This window comes from Nesoenas mayeri (genome assembly GCF_963082525.1).
Source record: "Nesoenas mayeri genome assembly, chromosome: 13".
Classification (NCBI taxonomy): domain Eukaryota; kingdom Metazoa; phylum Chordata; class Aves; order Columbiformes; family Columbidae; genus Nesoenas; species Nesoenas mayeri.
In genome coordinates this window covers 8,462,664-8,482,532 of record NC_137550.1, presented here as the reverse complement: position 1 = coordinate 8,482,532, position 19,869 = coordinate 8,462,664, and the positions used below count along the sequence as shown (strand labels likewise).

Below are 19,869 nucleotides of genomic sequence, written 5' to 3'. Positions count from 1 at the left end.
AAAAATAATACACTTTGCTTTGAGTGGAAAATTTCACGTCAGGGCATCTACCGACATGCAAGTGTTAAATAAAAGAAAACAGCTATGGTGGGCTAGAGCTTAACTACTGCTGTTTATTACAGATTAAAATATGGATGATCAAAAATCTTTTGGGAACAAGTTCTTACATTACATACAAGTATATCCAGAACCTGTACTGTGGCTCCTTCACTTGAAGGAGAGCCAGTTATATGAAAGCTGTTTAGTGATCAACATGAAATATTAATAACATTAAACAAACCAGATATGGAACAAATAAGGGTAGTAGTATTATCATCACTGAAATTCATTAACTAATATAGTACGGTCCGCAGGTACATAAAATTAGTTTATCTGGTCTGTAGTGCTACATAATATACAAATAATAATAGTCTGACAGTGTCTGGCCCTGCAGTAAGGCAAGAGGTGACACAGGAGTGCAGAAAGACTGACTGGAAATCAGTTTTAGAGATAATTACAGCAAGATTCTCCTCTTGTGAGTGGCTAAAAATACTGATGAGACAAAATAGTGTTGTTGGAACATGTGGAGAAGCCAGAGAACAGGTGGGGCTGTCTTGGAATGAAGCAAAGGAGAAAGATGGAAGTTTGGTAGGAGGACAGCAAGAAGGAAGCTCAGCTGAAGCTTTGTTTGGAAGCACCCGGGGCTGGAGTAGCAGCATTCTGCAAACTTTTTTTTTCCCCCCAATTTAATTTTAGTTCTTGGGGAAAAAAAAAAACAACAACTAAGGCTGATAAATATCAGTCTTTATATCTTTATATTTTACATGGTTGTCTATAATATTCAGCTTTATTCCTTCCAGAAATTTTGTCCTTTATGCATTTTTGCAGTGCAAAACAAAGATCATTTTTCTCTTTTCTTGGTTTAAAAATTCTTGTGTAGGCATTTAATTATTTATGTATTGTTATTAAGCTTTCTCTTACAAAGTGTTTATAGCACTAAGCTATTTTTGATTTACAGACTAAGCAAAATGAACTCTACAGTATAAAAAGTTTGGATTCTGATTCCACCCTTCAGCTGATGTTGCACTTTGTGTGAGTTTGATTTTTCTTTTCCCTGTGGTCTTGGTGAAAATAGTATAATTTTGAATTGCTGTCTCCCTTTCTGTTGTTCATTTCACTGCTTTTGGCAGACGAAATTCATTTCTTCTCTGCCAGTTTAGTTCTTTTTTTCAATTCTTCACTCCCAAAGCTGTCCTCCTTTTGACAACTTAAAAACAATCTATCTTTTAGCATAAGCTCCAAGACATTCCAAGACAAAAAAATATTTAGTTAGTTCTTCAGGTCAGTTACAAATCAAGTTTTGCCTTTTCCTTATCTTATCGTCAGATCTGGGTTGTTTGATAGCCATCTATTTTACAGTATATTACAGTCATATTTACAGTCATCTTTTTACAGTATATTAAACTAAGCACCAGAAAGAGGAGATAAAACAAAATTATTCATAGCAAGACAGTTTTGCTATTACTAAATCTGAGGAAAATTGATCTTAATGTGTGAAAGCAGAAATGTCTCACCTAAACCAGAATTGCAGTCTTAACTGTAGGCTAAAATATGAATTGAAAGGCATAACTAATAGAAACCTAAATCTCAGATCTTTTCAGATACTCCTTATTAATGGTATAAATTTCAGATATCTAATTTAGTGCAAAAATAGCAGTCAAGGTGATGCATTTGGCACATTAAGCAAGGAACGTCTTCAACCTGCAGATTTGTTTTGTGCACAATTCCCATGCTTTGTGTGCACAACTTACAACTGCTGCCCAAGGGGAACTTCCTTCTAACTAGGGGGCATTACTATGCAATCTTAGTTTAATATACACACTGCTTATGGATCTTCTTGCTGGGATGTTCTGTATGTATAACATCCGAGTGACACACTCTTGTATCTAACCAGGAAGGAGATTTTTTTAGCTTTTAGGTTATATCCTTTCTCTGTGTGTGTGAAGATGTGATCTTCATTTGAAATTTAAACCAAACAGATGAACTGAAATGTTGGGTATTATCGTTTATATGCCATGTAAATGCAACGATAAATAAGCAGCCACTTGTTTACCTGTAAACAGTATCTTCTTGTACTGGTTTTAAGATCATTGATTTTTATTCTCTTGTCCTAGAGGAGTTTTAAACTTGTCCACTTTGTGCTTGGGAATGTACTTTATTCTCAGTTTCCATATCCCTCACAATCCTACCTTCACTAAAATAAGTAGGGAAACTATAAAAGAATAGTATCCTGCAGAAAGCTGCAATGTCCCATAAGAATGTATTGATGACAGTGTGCAAAAATAGGTGTTAGAACAGAGCACTGAAATGCTTGAGCTCTCTGTTGACTTCATTTTGAAGTATAACTCCAGTTTCAAGGTAGGCTACGTCTCCTTTTTGCTCTGACAATGAATCCACCAGGTTAACTTGACTGAATTTGGATTTGGCCATGGTCTAGTGCCAAGGCCAACCTGGGGCAAGGGTAACTGGAATAACTGGGGAAGAATAGGTTTGGAATTTTGTTCATAAAATGTAGACATTGGTTAGTTTTACATTGAGTAGAAAGAGCTCACGAGTTCTAGTAGAAATTGATTTTCTGAATATGTCAAAGATGTTTAAACCTGTGATATTAATAGGTGCCTTTGACACGTGCATTAAATTGCATGAACAAACATTCTCCAAAAAAGAAGTTTGTCTGTGTCTTGCAGGGGAACGTTAGCACAACTCACCCTAATTTTTTTCCAACAAAGGCAAAACAAAATTTTGCTTGTTCTCCCCTTCACTAATGTTTAACTGACATCTCTGAGGTAAATTCAGAGACCGTATCACTGACTTTTTGCCCTATTTTTAGTCAAATACTTTGTGTTTAGGATGAAGCATATGTTTTTTAAAGCTGTCTAGTTCATACTGCAATTGATAGAAATTGTTGTTTTGTAGTAGATTCCTGTAACTGGTGTACTTTATAAATGAGCCCTGCTCTGAACAGGTGACTGGACTAAATAACCTCCAGAGGTCCCTTCCACCTGAATTAGTCTGTGATTCAGCAACTGCCTTTGAAAACCTGGGTGTTATTTTCAGTTTGAACTTTGCAGACTTCAGCTTTCAGCAACTCAATCTTGTTTTGCTGGCGTTTGCTAAACGACATTTTGTGATCAAACAGCTGTTCACTGTTTTCTAAATATGCATTTTGATCAAGTCTTTACCTTAATTAAACCAAGTAAAATAAGTAACTTCACTGTACTTACCAGTGTATATTTGCCTAATTTCAGAGCAACCTCATTCTTTTAAGCGTGTGAATTCCAAAAGAGAGTTTGATTTTATGTATGCAAGCAATATACTGTTAAATATCATTTTGTCATGTCCACCATGTCCGCTGGCAAACAACACAAGGTTTTAAGTTCTTTTCCAAGTTGCTTTTTTATAAGGTCTGTGTTTCTTTTCAGTACTAGACTTAACTCATGCTGTTTTATTGTACTAAGTTAATGAACTAAATATTTCACAAATATTAGTATTTTTATTTGTTAGTTAACTCTCCTCAGGACTTTCCATAAAACACCCTTTATGGTATCTGCAATCTTCAGTAGTACTTTCATTTTTTTCCTTTCGGAATTATAAACTAACATTATGAATACAGTGTGGGTGAGCACAAGTCCTACTGACCTTTTCTCTTTATGAATATTCAAAAGAATGCTGGTTTATTTGCTTGGGGTTAAGAAGGTGTACTGTGGCTTTGAAAGGTAGGGTGTTCTGGTTGGCACAGAAACGGGCTTGTAAGTAATACTGCTGCTGTCATTACTTTTGTAATTCTTGTCTTTTACCATTTTACAGAGGGAAATCAGAATGCAGCTACTAATTTTTTAAGGGTTTTTAAACTCTAAGAAAAAACGTTTTTAACATGTCATCTTGTTTATGGAGGATGTAGAAAGACTATCACTACAACTATTATTTATTTTCTAAGAAAAATAGATCAACATTCTATAAACGTTAGTCCTGGAAGATTTTATGAGGTCCATAGTGCATTGCTATTTATCAGAGAAAAATAAATCGCAATGATATTATGACCTACATATCTTAATATTTTAGTATAATATTGCAAGTGCTTTCAATCTCTCAGTTAAACTAGTCTGATGTATTTAAAAAAGAAAAAAAAAAAAGTCAATATGCATCTATTTTGGAAGGGATCCCAAAGCCATTAACATTTTAAATGCTAATGTAATCTTCACTGTGCAACGTAAGTATAGCTGACATTAATTCTGCTCTACAAAACAATAAAATTTCAGTCTTACTATATAAAAGTCCTGTATTTTTTGACCTGAAGTAATTAAGTTTGTTTAGAATGAAGCTCATATTGTATTTCTAGCACAGAAATTAAAGGAATAATTTAAAAAGGAGCATTAGCTCTGAAGTCAGGCTGTGAGCCCTGCTGTGATCATCTTGTTCTCTTGGTATTTGGAGGGTTAAAGGAGATGGTGGATGTGCTGTTAGATGTGACTGAAACTTGTAGGAAAAAGTGCCTTGGGCATTGCCAACCAAACTAGCTAATCCATTCTTTTTTTGTGCTGTAGAAAATAACAGTATGAATACAGAAGAAACATCAAAGGGATACTTGACCATGAAATACTGATATGCATTCTTCTCTGTGTTCTTTGGCACTCAAAATCTTCTGATTTTTACTTACTTATTCTGTAACAATACCCTCTAAACAGCATGCACTTAGAAATTAATTTTTCTATCAAAGTGCCCACCCTCCAAAATAAACGTGACCCTTAGAGCTGAGGGTGGGAGAGTTCCGTGATGGGTCCCAGGGCTGAGGGATGAGGTTTCTCCAAAGCAGCACCCAAGGCAGAAGGTTGGGGAGCTGGATGGGGCTCAGCTGAGGACTTGAGCTGCCGGATGAGGAACCATAAAGAGAGTGCGACAGGCTGAGCTGGTCACATCCTCACCTGATAGAGTGAGGATGCTGGAATTATTTCCTGGAAAGTTTGAAGCAATTGGCTGTGGTTGCTGCCATGGTCAGGACCAGGAAAGAGGAAATCTTGAGAACTGTAGGGAATCTTAAGTTACCTGAGGGGATCTTTTAGGTATATCAGTAAGTTAAATTTTACTTGAAAGCTTATTCAAGGAAAAAAGGCAAATAAACAAGACTTTTTTTTTTTTTTTTTTTTTTTTTTTTTTTTTTGGTCACTCTTAAAAAAATGTTCTGAAATCCTTATCTTGCTGTGTAGAAAGCTTTTTTTCCAATGTGAGAGAGCATTTGAAGATATATTTATTAATTTCCCCCTTTTGTTGTTGTTATTATTAACCATTAATTCACTTAAATGTAAATACCCAGTGCCAGCATGGCATTATAAACAACAGTCCTGTGACAAACAAAGCGATGATCCCTCCCTGCCTGGTCCTCAGCAAGTTTGGTGGCGGCATCTCCATCCCCTCACTTGCGTGGCTCTGGGACTCTGGCAGCCACGGGCTGGGGGTCTCAGTCTCCCTGAACACAGGGAGATGCCGTGATACCGAAGGAATATTATTATTTGGATTTTGTTGTAGAAAAGCACGCCTTTGCTGACAGGGAGGTGTCACGGGTGGGTGCTCACTGTGTAGGAGTGGGGTGTGACCAAGGTTTTTGGGGGGTCTTTTCTAATCTCTGTCTGGCAAACTTGAGCTTTCAGTATTTTCCTTTTCATTTCATTGTAGTAAACTGTAGCTTGAGAGCCTGTGCGGTGATTTGGCGTGCTGGCTGGCGGGAGGAGCACTGGGGCCTCGCCGGTAGGAAAGGGTCCTGCCATGACCACGTCTTCCTTTATAGAGGATTGTACTGAGGAAATCTTCAAAGCATTAAATACCAGTAGAGGCAGTAGGTCTTTTTTAGGAATTTGGATGCTTTGTTTTGTGAAAAGAAGCAAAAGACAGAGCAAACCAATCTACCAGTGTAGACGCACAGTGTTTAACATCTTTAGTATTGCATTTGTTTTCAAAATATTCTGTTTACTCTTCCCATGCTTTATAATAGCACAATCTACCATAGGTCTGACTCAACTGTCTTCACCCCACAAGACTTGTAGAACAGCTGATGAACATTCTGCCTGATTTAAGGCTGGGCAATGTGTCTTTCTGTCTATGCATCACTGAATTTCTGACATGCCAGATTAATTATATTCAATTACTTTTTTCTCACTATCGTGAATCTGTCCCCTCTGCCTTACATTTATATTGTTGTTAGTATTGAGTACATGAGTTTAATGACTTTGAAGGGAAGAATAGATCCCTGAGGTTAAACAATCACAAGAGGAGTCAAGTTTCCTACAACTGTAAAGTAACCTTTTGGACATGATGAAATTCAAGAGATCATTTGTCTTTACAGGTACCTCTGTAAGAGACAGTTATCAGCATAGAGCCTTCTTTTCTTTCTCCATTGGAAATTTAAAACAATGTGCTATAATTATCTTTGTTTTATTTTACCACAGGATTGTACAGTGTACGAAACAGAAAATAAAATTCTTCACGTGGTAAGTAATCTAAATATTCTGCTTTGGTATTCTCTAATTCTACCCCATCCACTTAAATTATTTAAAAAAAAAAAAATTAAAGCTACCATAGGAAAATAAAGTTCCTTAATATTTGACACAACTTCTGATGAATTATATCAGTTGCTAAAACTTAAACTTTTCATACGTAAGATCAAATAGCTAAAAAGTTAAAAATTATTCTCAAGATGAGCAGAATATAGATCAGCTTACATGTTTTGTGACCCCTGTGAACTGCTTGGTGCAAGTTCATTGTGCCTCCTGCCAGCCGGATGAGTAGCTGCCCCAGTACTCTAGATTTAACACTCCAATATGTCTTTTTTGCATCAACATGAAGAAGTGGAGAGACACTACTCACACAATATTAATAAAATATTTTTCCACCCAATATGTTGTTTGTGGATTCTCTGAAGATTGGAGGCTTATTGAAGATGATGTAATTTACTCAAGAACCATTCCTACCAAGCCTTTTTACTCTTTCCTACATTGGAAGTCTTTCAAATTTAAGGCTTAAGAATCAGCTTTCTTCTGCTATTCCCTAATTTATGCCTGTTTATTTTAGTAGACAAGGCCACATACTCCCACTCACTCTCCCTTTTCCCATAGTTCCCTGGAGTAATGCTCTCTCTTATACCCACAGTTATTTACAAATATATAATTATTGTTCTTAGATTGTTTCAGAAGCTTCACAGCACTCTTACTATTGTAATACTCCTATTAGGATTGCTGACATGGAATTCCAGCAATGGATCCATCAGACGTGGTACATTACAAGCTGCACTGGTTGTCAGACTGAGAACTTTTTGCCTTTAGCACTCAAAACATCTAATGACAAAGGGCAATGGAAGAATCGTATACAAAGCTGTTGATTAGATACTTACCTTAGAGTTCAATACTTTATATTTTCCTGGTACTGACAGTAAAATCTTTTATTGACACTGAGATAGAGTTGAAACCTATGGTGAAAGGATATCTCAAAGGATTTACAAGTTCAGATAAGCTTTTGACAAGTCTAACCAAGTGCCTGACTTTTTTTTTTTTTAAAGCCTTTTACACATATTCTGCTTCCAGCAGGGATTAAAATTTGTCGTAAAACATTGATGTGCTGTTAAATTCAGAAAGCATGCAATGACTTTTAGAAAAAAGCTTACTGTTGCAAACCTGATTCTGAAAGGAACTTCTAAAAGCACCTGAAATCTTCTGGGATGTGGAGGGAGTATATGTATATATAGGCATGCACACACATATATACACACCTTTTAATCCACTATTCTAATTGCATATGACTTCTAGAAGTACATATTTAGTAGGAATGTTACTTTTGACTTTTCTATCTGTTCTGGATGGAAGCCTGAAAAGGGAAAAACAAAAAAGAGAGAAAAGTTTCCATTTGTAGGTATTTCAGAAGCTCAGCGGTGACAGTGTGATGAACCTGAAGGAGCCTGGATCCCAAGTCAGCAGAACTTGTTTTAGCCTGAGCAAAATCACCTGAAACAACCTGATCCACTATCCATTCTAATACATTTTTATGCCCCAAATACTTCAGCATGTGTTAATGTATTGATAGCGCCATGTCAGACATTACTTCCTGACCCGGTGCTGCTATTCATAAACTCTGCTCAGCTGCTCCTATTTATTATTATCTCAGCCTTTGAATTATTTACAACTGGTGTCAGGTCTGTCTTGTATCTGCTGCTTTTAAAGCAACCTGATATTTTTAATTGGTCCAATATAATTTTCTCGAATATTTTTGTGGTGCTAAAATCTTATGTACTTTCTAACTAACTTTCTGAATCTTGGGGAGATCTTAAAGGTTCACTCATTTGATTGCAAACTTGTTTGCTGTTTATTTTAGTCCAAGGTTTATTTACTGAAAACGTTTTGCATGTGACAACTGTAAAGTTAAAACACTACATCAGAAGGTAGAAAGTCTGCGGGATTTGGTCTGCATCTGAATCGTACATATGATCTTAAATGTTAAGGCATAAGAGAGGGCCTCAGTTCCAAATCGTAGCATTTTGATACAAGAGTAATTCAAAGCTGAATGAAACAGATACTGACAGACCGGGTCAACCACCAGTTCACATATAGAGTAGCTGCACAAGACATATTTTGAGCAAGACAGTTTCCATCTCTCTGGTGGGAGGAGACAGGACCTAAAGATTTGTTTGGGCATTCTGGCCCAAAGCTGAAGCTGCCACATGTGTTTCTGTGGATTGGTGACCTCTCGATGCTGTCATGCACACCTGAATGGGACTTTTGCATCTCACAGCTGATACAAAAACACAAATGCCACATCCAGTGCTCCAGAGCGGTGCTTGGATTTCCAAATGATTAACTATACAGTGAATGGAAATATAATCAATAAATTCAGCCAGTTAATTTATTCATAGTGACAACTTTATTTGTTTAGCTTATATGTATACTGTCAAATGAGATATTAGAAATCCTCATGCTTTTGCAAATGCCTGAAATAAAACTTCCCTTAAGGGATTTGGCTATCATTTGCTATAACTAGGGAAAAAGAGAGTATATTCCTCAAAGGAAACTCGATGCATACAGCACAGCTTTGACCAGATGGCCATCCTGAAATTCATCTAAATGAAGGCTTTCAGATTAGGTTCAAATATTTTTGGGCATAGTCTTTTTGAAGGAATGCTTAGGAGACACTTGCAAATCTGGGAATAAATCCTCCCATGTGAAGGTTCCCAGAGAGTGCAGATCAGTTCCTCTCTGACCCATCGCCCCCCTCTTTGTCCTTGACGGCAGGTTTAATCTATCAGGATTGCTGACACCCATGCAATGGGTGTTCATGTGGATTGGCATTAAGATTTTGAGATCTTTAGCTGGAAGGCAGGAGAACATAAAATTATCGCATAGTTGTAGTGATCTAGAATATCAGTAAAAGGCTGCATTCAAAGATGCATGAGAATTTTACTTCAGGAAATGGATTAACTAAAGCATTTTTCTGCCACTGTAGTTTTTAACAAAGGAAATATTTTCTAGGTTGTATAATGTGGAATTCACCTAATTATCACTGTTGGTAGGGCTGATCTTATTATTTGGTAACCAAAACAGGTTATTAAATTGGTGTATAAGTAGTTTGTTTGATATTTCCCTTGACTTCTGTTGCATTTATAATGATACGTTATAACAACATATGAGATGAAGTTCATCAGGTATATTTTTTCAAGTGCATATAGTTGGAGTGGATGTTTTCAGTGCACTGTAACATCTTCTGATCAGAAGAACTGTACATTCATGTACATTTTCTTGACATTTATAGATATCTTCTGTCCCTTTAACCCCTTGTTCTTGACTTTCATATACCTGCAGTTTTTACAATGCTAAGAAATAAAATTATCTATTTATTCTCAGGTAGTTCTCAGAATAGCAACTTCTTCACTAGTAGGTTGAGTTGAATATGAGGAATTATATTGACTTGTTTTTCTTCGTAGTGTAAAACCTTGTCTGGGATTTGTGACCACATCATCTCGCTCTCATCTGATTCTCTGGTGTCACAATCAGCACATCTTGAGGTAGTTCATCTCACCAGCATTATGCCCAGTGAGGGTTTGGTAAGTAGCAAAGCAATTTAAAGTCCAGCTGTTAGAATATAGAATAAAACTCTCAGTTTGTTAAGGTGATTTCTTTTTTCTTTTTTTCTTTTTTTTTTTTTTCCTTTTAATTTATCAATAAATCAAAACGTATTTTCAGCAGGGTCCTACTTTTTTGGTAAGCTGAACCAGATTTCTGAAAGTGGTTAAATTAACATTTATCTAAATAAAGGGATTGTATGTTTTTTTTAACTAAAACCCATTTTACCTCGTGCTTCGTGTGCAACTGGTAACTCTATGACCAGCTGAAGAGAAATTGTAGTCCTTTGATGGCCATATTACAGAGTTTGGAATGTACCAAAGTAATCCCAAAATGCATACACATACAAATAAAATTAACTAAATATCATTAATTAATGTGCTTTTAAAATGATTAGTACAAGATATGCTTCTTGGGTTTGCATAAAAATATTTATACACCTCCCTAATGATTCAGTTCAACTAAAACTTTCAGAAGTACCATCCCAGAAACAAAATAAATCCCTTACACTGGTAAATTGTTGCTCCCTGAGCAGAATAGTGTCTGCCGAACATCCCAGCTGCTCTGCAGTATTAATGTGTCTCACCATTAAAATTTTCTGCAGAGGTTACAGTTTAATAACTATTTGGCTCACACTTTTAAGTATTGAAGTACCGTTATGTTTCTTGGACAAGGGACTTTTGTGCGGTTTTAGGGGTCAGTAGGTAAGATTTTTATCTCCTCTCCGTAGTCCCCTGTGTTACAACAATTCTGATGCTGGTGGGCTGGAGGGGGACATGGACTGAGATCCTCAGAAAAGCCAGAGTGAAGGTATCACCGCAGGCACCACAATGTTCTTGCACGTTCTCCTCAACAGACAGGCTACCTTTCCCAGTGCCGTCTCTTATACTGTCTTCAGCTGCTTTCTGAGGATTCTTTTTATACTATATTTATTTCCCCTACAAGAGGAAGAATCCAGGAATGTGGTTCCTGCACTTGGAGGAAGCACTTGGAAGAGGAAAATAGGGGGAAGTGGGCAGAGAAATGCGTGGCCATGAGGCTCATCTGCAGAAAATTCTGGAATTGCAAATTAAAATACATTTGAGTGTCATTATACATATTGTGGTACATTTCTTGTTTATAGTTCAGTGCGATTTACAAATTTATTTTAATTTCTGTTAGTTTTGTATTATTTCAATATCTTACTCTTTGTTTTGACAATGAGTAGCAATGAACATCATCTGCAAATCCTGTCAAACTTACAAAACCGTAATTATTTTGAGATGTGCACATTAATTTGAGGATGAGGTATTTTAATAGCATGAAGGGTTTTGTATGACTATGTGAGTTTACTTTGTTCTTAGACTGATTTAGTCAGCAGAGAGCATTACAACAGCATAAAACACATTCAATTTGAATTACATGGCGTCACAGGTACTGAGCCCAGTATGTAATCATGAAGACAGGTACTATTTGCTTGCTGTGCTGCTGCATCCCAGTGGCCAAATATGTTCTCCTGGTGGCTCGGTTTGGTCTGATTTCTGGGTCGCTGCAGGGATAGCCGGGAAATAATCGGTCGGTATCATTTACAGCTTACCCATAAGTTTATAGGCAACCAAACTGCAGAAAGCGGGCACTGCTGACAGAGGACATGAGACAAATACTGCAATCAGAATTGCCCGTCAAGCTTTTCTTTTTATTTTAGATGAAGTGAAATGACTGAGTTTCTGCACCTAATTGTGAAGGCGCTATAACGTGTTAGGTTGGAAAGTTCCTTGTAATCAATTTTGCTGAGACTGTGTTCTGTTTAGAAAAAAATATGAAAAAGGACTATAAATGGGAATAAAAGACAAATCATGTGAAAAGGGAAAGAAAACGTTAATCAGAATCAAATATAGAACAGAGTAATGAATTACAAATGGCTTTCTCATGATTGTATAGCAGTTTTTTTCCACAGGATCTCTGCTCCATTCAAGAGAAAAATGAGTGCTATTCACTGAATGGAAAGTATTCAGTGTTCCATTTTTGTCCTTATCATTCAGTGTAGGGGTTGAGGTCTTATTTACCACACTTCAGCTAAGCTCCGCATTCCCTTGAGTTGCTAATTTCATCGTGAGGGGGTTTTTTGTATGGCCTTACCGATTGCCTCACAGGTGCCAACTAGTTCATCCGCACACTGTGAAAATGATATTGTAATTTTAGTTGTATAGATGGGAACCTAATGCACAGAGCAATTTGTGTCAAAATCACCCAAAATCTATTTTTCTGGAAAAGCTTAATGTCTAATTTTTCAGAACACTTGTTACTTTTATAGCCGAAGTTTAAAATACAGACTCTCTTAGTTTTAAGTGTAGCTCAGGTTTTCAGAGCTATTGAGAATTCTGGCTTCAGCTTTATTTAGGGTTGGCATCAAGAAAATGAACACGATTTGCCATTGGTGAAAAACATTTTGTAAATTACTCAAATTATAGAACAATTCGGTTATCTGGAATAATATTCAGTTGACTTAATCATGAGTCTTTCTCTATTTCCAAAACTCCATTTGCAAACCTGCTTTTATTATATGCATTCTAATTTCTTCACCAAATGAGCCAGAAATCCTATAGACATTGCATAAGCTTACACACAGATGGAATTAATTTCCAGGTCCAAGTCCATACAGTTAGTACATAGAGGCAGAACGCCTGCAGGGCTCTGTCCGTGTGTTCAATTGTTTAAATAAATTCTGGATCATAAAGCATTTTCACAGAGAGACTGTATGTCACTTGAATTGAGTACCTTCAGTTCCAGTATTTTCTAACTTTCTGTCCATACTTTTATGAGCTTAATAGTCTTTCCTCCTTTTTTTCCCAACCTCCTTTTCTAAAGTATCTTCTTTTTTCAGTCTGATTTATTAAAAGTCATCTTATCTCACACATTCTCCAGAACACACACTCTGTTGGTAGTTTCATGGCGGTTTGCTGGACAAAAGAACTTGCGTTGGGAAGCACATGTTTTGGGTTCCGCTCCAAGTTCTGATGACTGTGTTTGCATCCTGATCTCCACAGGCATTTGCTGGCCTCCAGAAACATGCTGCCTTCAATTTCCATTCCTTCCCAAGCTCTACCAGTCATGTACAAATCAGATTACTTCCTCCTTTTCCATGTATCGCCACTGAATCTTCGGTAGCTAATACTAAAACACCCTCCACATATTTTCCATTTTTTAAAGTAACTTTAAAGATTGTAAACCACTTTTTTCTCCTGAATGGTAGTACTGGGTAGGACAATATCATTGGCATCTGAAGGGTACTGCGTGATCAACCTGAATGAGGTGTCTGGAGGGCAAAGTAACAACTTGACAAACTTGAAATAAAGTCCTGAACTAAACCAGAATTAGACTGTGAGAGTCAGTGTCAGTTCTGATTGTATTGACAGACATATGTAAGTTTTTATGGAACAGAATAAAATAACTTTAACTTCATGATACGAGAAAATTCCCTTCCCTGCCTTCTAGTTTTTCAATTCTTTGAGTTATTTATGCTGTCAGTTGTAGCATGACAAAGAAAATGGTATCATTTTTATACTTAAAAAGGTTTTATACAAATAACTTTTCTTCCTGCTTAGAGAAAAACAGATTTCAATTCCACTGCACTACAAGAATTGTGGTAAATGAAACTACAGCGTGATTTAAATTTTCAGCCACTGCACATGGCTGCTCAGTATAAGGCAAAATTGATGTCAAAAATGTGATATTTGATTTTCGAAGTTTGGGTTTTTTTGTTTCCTCCTCTCAGATGATCAGAGATTGTCAGTAGCAGAAGATTTTTATTGTATTAGAGTCAGTATTATTTCAGACTAAAAATTTTTTTAATCTTCTGGATTTGTTGTGCTGTACCTATATTTAAAGACGCTTCTGCGTAACATGCAACTTTAATCTTCTTTGAGATTAATGATTACTCTTAAGCAGGAAATTCTAAACAGGCAGGCTGTTGGGCTTCGATTTGGTGTTTTCTGATGTCTGAGGAATGTTTTACGCCTGGAATGCAGTATCACTTGTCTTCTGCTTCCATTTCTTTTTTGTTGTTGTTTTGTCTTGTGACTGAGCTTCCTACTCTGATATAAACAGTGCAAGCTGACACACTTAAGATATGTGCTGCTTATATCCACAGTTTTGTTCATTTTTCTGCAAAAGGAGCTTTTCTGTTTTCATTTAAGAACTTAAAGGAAGCAAAGATTGTGGGAATAAACATTTTTTGTAAGATCAGCTGTGTATCGCTGCGGAGAGAAATAAAACACACACAGACAAGCTGTCAGATACAAAGACCCTATTTATTAAGGCTTATTCATCTATCTACTGTACAGCTACCCTTTCAAATTGTACTTCTCTTGATGTGGAATCTGTAATTCATGGCGATGAAAGCCAATCTTCCATTTTTACAAGAAAGGAATTGCAAAAGAATACAAGGAGAAAATGTAGAATATGAAGGCAGGTTTTTTTTTTTTTTATGGAAAAACACATGGCTGTCCTAAAACCGTTCATCTAATTAATTCAGATTATTTTTAAAGTCTTACAGCAACCTGACAAAGTTCCATCATGCTTGACATATAAAGGTTCTAGTAGCTTAACTTTTTTGTGGTCCATGGGCTTCTACTTAGGTAGGATTTAGTAAAGGGACTATAAGAACGAAGAATAAATGTTTTTCAGTGCAGTGCTTCAGATAAATACATAGAGCTGTGATTATGCTGTGTAGTGGCAAAGAAATGCATATGTTTCTGTCCAAATTTGATAGTTAAAACAAGGTTAAAGGACCATTTGACGTTCAGGACGAAAGATCAAGGGGTATGATGGTTCCCTGGTAGTTTGTACCATCACAAACCTGCATCTTGGTTATTGACATTTTTTTTGTGTTTTAAAAATAAAACCTAAGAAAGTTTAGTCTCTGCAAAATCTGAAGCTGTTCAGATATTGTCTGAAATATCCATGGATTAACCTGGGAATAGTTGTTGACAGTTAAAATACACCGTTGTCATTATAACCTGGTTAATTAACCTGATGACTCTGCAAGAAATTTTTCAAATGAATTCGCTTATAATTGGAAACACCATTTTCTGGGGAATACTCTCTTTAAACGGGGATTTTAAATGGCTGGTTTCTTGCCATATATTTTCAAGGGTCAGTTTTTAATTAAAAACCTTTAAGTCACTCTCTCATTAGGTGACAGTGACAGAGTTACTCAGGAATAGTCACCTTCTTGATATGACTGCCTATAAAACATTTCCTTGTTCTGTAGCAAGACTTTCTCCCAAGTGGAAAAATGCATTTGGAGCTATTGTTTTATATATGATAGATATGTAAAAAATATATAAGTAATATATATTGTATAAAAACCTTGCATTCTGGACTGTTTAAACTAAAAAATAAATCTAACCATTTTTATATTCTTTAGATAAAAAGTAATCTTTCAAGGTTTCCAGGTGACACAGATATGTCAAGGAGATACAGTACTACTGTAATGGTCAGCAAGAAACAGTCTCTTTCATTATTTTTCTTTTGGGAAAACAAGGCTGAAAACTCTGTCTAGGATAGGGAACTATCCAGGCTATGAATCATTCACTGAAATGGTTTATTTTTCTGTATTTTGTTCTTAAAGATTAATAGCTAAGATGAAAGAGCAGACAGCAAAATATAGGGTAATTCTTAGTGATTAGTCAGATTCTTACATCTCTCAGATGGCATATGTTAAGAGATAAAATTGTATTTTGATTTTTTCCAAAAATACCAATAGCTTAAAAAGAGGATGAATAAATATGTGATCAAATTTAGTTAGAAGTTTAGCGCTATGTTCCATTTTGGCCTTAAAAATCTTAGTGTATTGGTTTGTTGAGTGGGGAATGAATCTTTTCAAGACCAGTCGGGTGTCAGAACTGTGATATTAAAAGTGTGGCTGAGATGTGTTACTGAAGCCTGTGATGTGTTAAAATCACAGACTTCTGTGATGGATGCACAATGTTGTGTAACATTCTGGCTAAAAGTTCACTGTGGAAATCCAGCATAACACATACTAGATGGATTTAAATATCTATTTAAGAATTTTAGTGGAGATTCAACACCCCATTTCCAATGAGAATCTTCAGGGGTTTTCATGATCTAGTGCTCTGGTTTATGGCCTCTGGTTGGAGGAGGAGAATCAGATGTTTGTCAGTAACAGCCGAAAGTACAACAGACAACAGACCAGTGAACACTGATAAAATTAAGCCAATTAAGGAAATAGTGGAAGAGTCCCCAGAAATGTCTTTCTTCCAACTAATCACATTTTAGGACAGTGTTTTCAAGACTTCCAAGATCTAATTTGAACTTTTTTTTTTCCCCTTTTTTTTTTTTTAAACAGATGAAATAGCTTATAAAGCAGTCTCATTTAAGAGAACAGTGAGTAAAATCCAAAATACAGTTCCCTGTATAGCAGAATTAGGCAAACTTATCAGTTTTAGCCAGTCTATACTTCTAGGATTTAAGTACAGTTAAAACTTGCTGAAATTGAGGTAGTTTACATTAATGTGGCAGTCATATTTTCTCACGACGGAAAATGAAACCAGGTTACTCAGGGCCTCATCCAGTCAAGTTTTCATCATCTCCAAGTCAAGATTCCACAGCTTTGCCAACCTGTGCAGTGTTTTATCATGCCCATGGTAAAACTGGAAACAAACAAACATACAAAACAGCAACAAAGCAAATGTAAATATTCTTTTTTAATTGAATTCCAACTCGTGTCCCTTGCTTCTCATCACCCCACTGTGTATTTCAAGAAGAGTTTGGCTCCATCCTCTATACCATTTCAATTTAGGTTGTTGTAGAGAGCAATATGATATCTTTGTAGTATTTTAACTTTTTTTTTTTAATTATAATTTTATTTTGGGGAGAGAGGGGGTGTTTGTGTAAAAACCCAGCCTGAAGATCTTCACTAGTGTTCAGTAATCTTGAAACTGGTTTGTCTGAACAAAATGTTCTTTCCTGTTGCTGGAGGCTCTAAACTTCCACTTTGACAGCACAAGGTGATGCAGAGTTATTGGAAGAATTATGAATCAGCAGTACAATGTACCAATTAGATTAATTAGATTTCAAAATGTGATGGATAACCATGCTGTATGGAGAGATGTGAAGCTATGACCTTAGTCCTGAAAGGCAAGACCACAGGCAGCTGGGTCTCACTTGCCATGTCAGGCTCTGTGTGTGCGTACCTAGGTAGGTAGGTACCTACTTTGGTTGTATCTCTGTCTTTCCAGTTGTCTCCTTGCAGCAGAATTCTTGCTGGACTAATTACAAAGCTCCTGTTAGCTCGCCAAGCTCATTTTTCTCCATAAATTGGCAATGTGAGCGCTGGCTCATGCCTTTTCCAAGTTAGGCTCTGGTTTCATTTTTATTGAATCAGTAACTCTCTGAAGACGGGGCAGTTAAGTTTAAAGGCTGTTCGTGTTTTCAGTTTCAATACTTCTTTTAAGTCACAAGTAATGAAAAGAGGTCACGTGAAATGTTCAAATACTGAATAGGCACAAGCTTTTATGCTGATGCTCAGTGTTGAATTCTATCCATAAAAATTTGTTTGGAATACTAAAAAGCACTAAGTCAGAAAATGATGCTGTTTATAATAGATCTCGATACATATTTGTTTAACTGAGATTTGCAAATGTTAATTGACCATGGTTTCTTCCAGTCTGTTCAAATGTTATGGTCATTAAACTGGAATAAACATACTATTTTAATTATCGTGCAAACATCATTTATTTGCTTCCTACAAATATTAATTACCTTTTTTGCTCTTTTTTTTCAGGGAATGTACATCAAATCAACATATGATGGACTACATGTAATCACAGGAACAACTGAGAATGTAAGCTTCCCCATTCTAAATGTCTTTTATCATGTAAACTTGTACTTTCTGTATATCTGCAGTGCATTTTGTAATATGAAAACTTGCTTTAAATCAGATTACTTTTATTAATACTTTTTTTTTTCTTTATATTTTTTCTACATATATTACCCTTGTAAAAACTTGGAACCCTTGAAAATAGACATATGCAGTGAGTAAATATTGTCATACAATAATGAATACTTTTTTTTCTAAGAGTTGCTTGCTTTCTTCTTAGAAGGCACAGTATTTTTTTGTTTTAATCACCAAATTAATTCTAAAAGCATGTTAGAAAAATTAGACTTTTGAGGATGATGCCTGTGCTAGGATTAACTCACGTAAAATGAGTAGCATTTCTATATATAAGCAATTCAGTAAAATAGAATATAAAATAATGAATGTTTAAATAGTTACAATATCTTCAGTACGGGATGTAAAAAACACAGGTAGCAGAGAAAGATAACTTAAGATATTATAGATGTTATAGAATAATCTTTGATAAACCAGAAAGTTTGTAAAACTAGCAGTAGTTCCTGACAGGACTATCACTAACAAGGGAGAAATTGTGGAAAGGAGCAAACAGATTTTGGTACACAAATGGAAGAGGACAGATGATTTGATGATGTTAAAAACCTGAAGTTAGTTAACGATCCAAATGACTATTGTGTGAGGATGTATAAAAAACTCTTTTATGAAAATAACCATTCCTGAAAGAACAATGTTAGGATGAGTTAAGCACCATTGTATTTTCATATTTTCCATCATCTGTTGTAAAAATACAGAAGAGACCAAGAAAAATATATTATTGCCATTTTCATTGTAGTCCTAAAAGTGTTAGGCAAATCTGAACCAAAAGCAACCAGAAATGTCACAGCACATAAATCAGTATGATCATAGAAAAACTAAACTGTGACAAGAATAATGAAGCAGCTTCTAAATATCCTTCTTGTTGCTTGACTTACAAATCATAATTATAAATTTGAAAAAAAAAGAAAACTTCAACTGCTGCAAACTAATTATTGTGACAGACTTTGTATAGGACCCATCCCTTCTGTTTTTCACATAGTGCTTTAGTCACACTGTTTTCATTCCATCTTGGTTCTGTTCAACGGCGTATAGCTGGATAAATCAGAAGTTTAGATTTTATAAAGCTAATGCTGAAATGATGTAATGGTGATATCCAAGGGACATAAAAATAGCACTGTGCAGCTACGCAAAGGTGTAAATACGGGCATACATTGCTGGTATGCTAGCCCATACAGGTAGGCTTCACAGGTGAGAATTTGTTCTACTTGATGTATATATATTGAGCAGTATTGCATAATACAGTTTTTGTCACTCAGTGCAAACCCATGGAAAGCCTGATGACTTGTGTATCACAACTTAAAATTTGTTTCCTTGTTTATATTAACACCATTGGCAGCATTTCGACGTCTTAAAATAACTATATGTATATCTTGGGTCCTGAATCTTATGAACGACCCATCTTGATTTTGTTGGAACAGATTTTGTTCACAGATTGAATTACTCATGCTATAATTAATCCACATTTTTACTGTAATTCTAATTCATTTTAATAATATAATGCAGTTTGTAGGGAAAATATTTGTAAATTTATAACTGAAATTCACAGCAAGATTTACTAAATTGCCAGTGACTTAAATTACTATTTTGTCTAAACTTCAGATGTCAAAACTTTTTGATAAGACACCACCATAAGAAGTTGCTTTTTTGTTTTTGCTGAAAGTGTAACCACATGTGCAGATAAACCAGCTTCAAAGACCTTTAATTTCTGGCATTTCAGCAAATTGCTTTCTCACTCCTTTTGATGGGATAATTGACCTCAGAGCTAGTGTTTAATTTTAAAAG

At 35.7% G+C, this 19,869-nt stretch overlaps 1 protein-coding gene across 1 annotated transcript in view; it reads left to right on the top strand.

The window, feature by feature from the left end:
• Nucleotides 1-19,869, top strand: part of LOC308045506 (connector enhancer of kinase suppressor of ras 2-like) — a gene marked incomplete at both ends in the record, with an annotated part of 166,383 nt that overhangs the window by 81,850 nt on the left and 64,664 nt on the right. Inside the window, 3 exons of the mRNA XM_080352812.1 lie at nt 6,480-6,521; nt 9,998-10,117; nt 17,923-17,982. Coding sequence (XP_080208938.1) covers nt 6,480-6,521; nt 9,998-10,117; nt 17,923-17,982 — 222 coding nt within the window. The remainder of the gene's footprint in view (nt 1-6,479; nt 6,522-9,997; nt 10,118-17,922; nt 17,983-19,869) is intronic.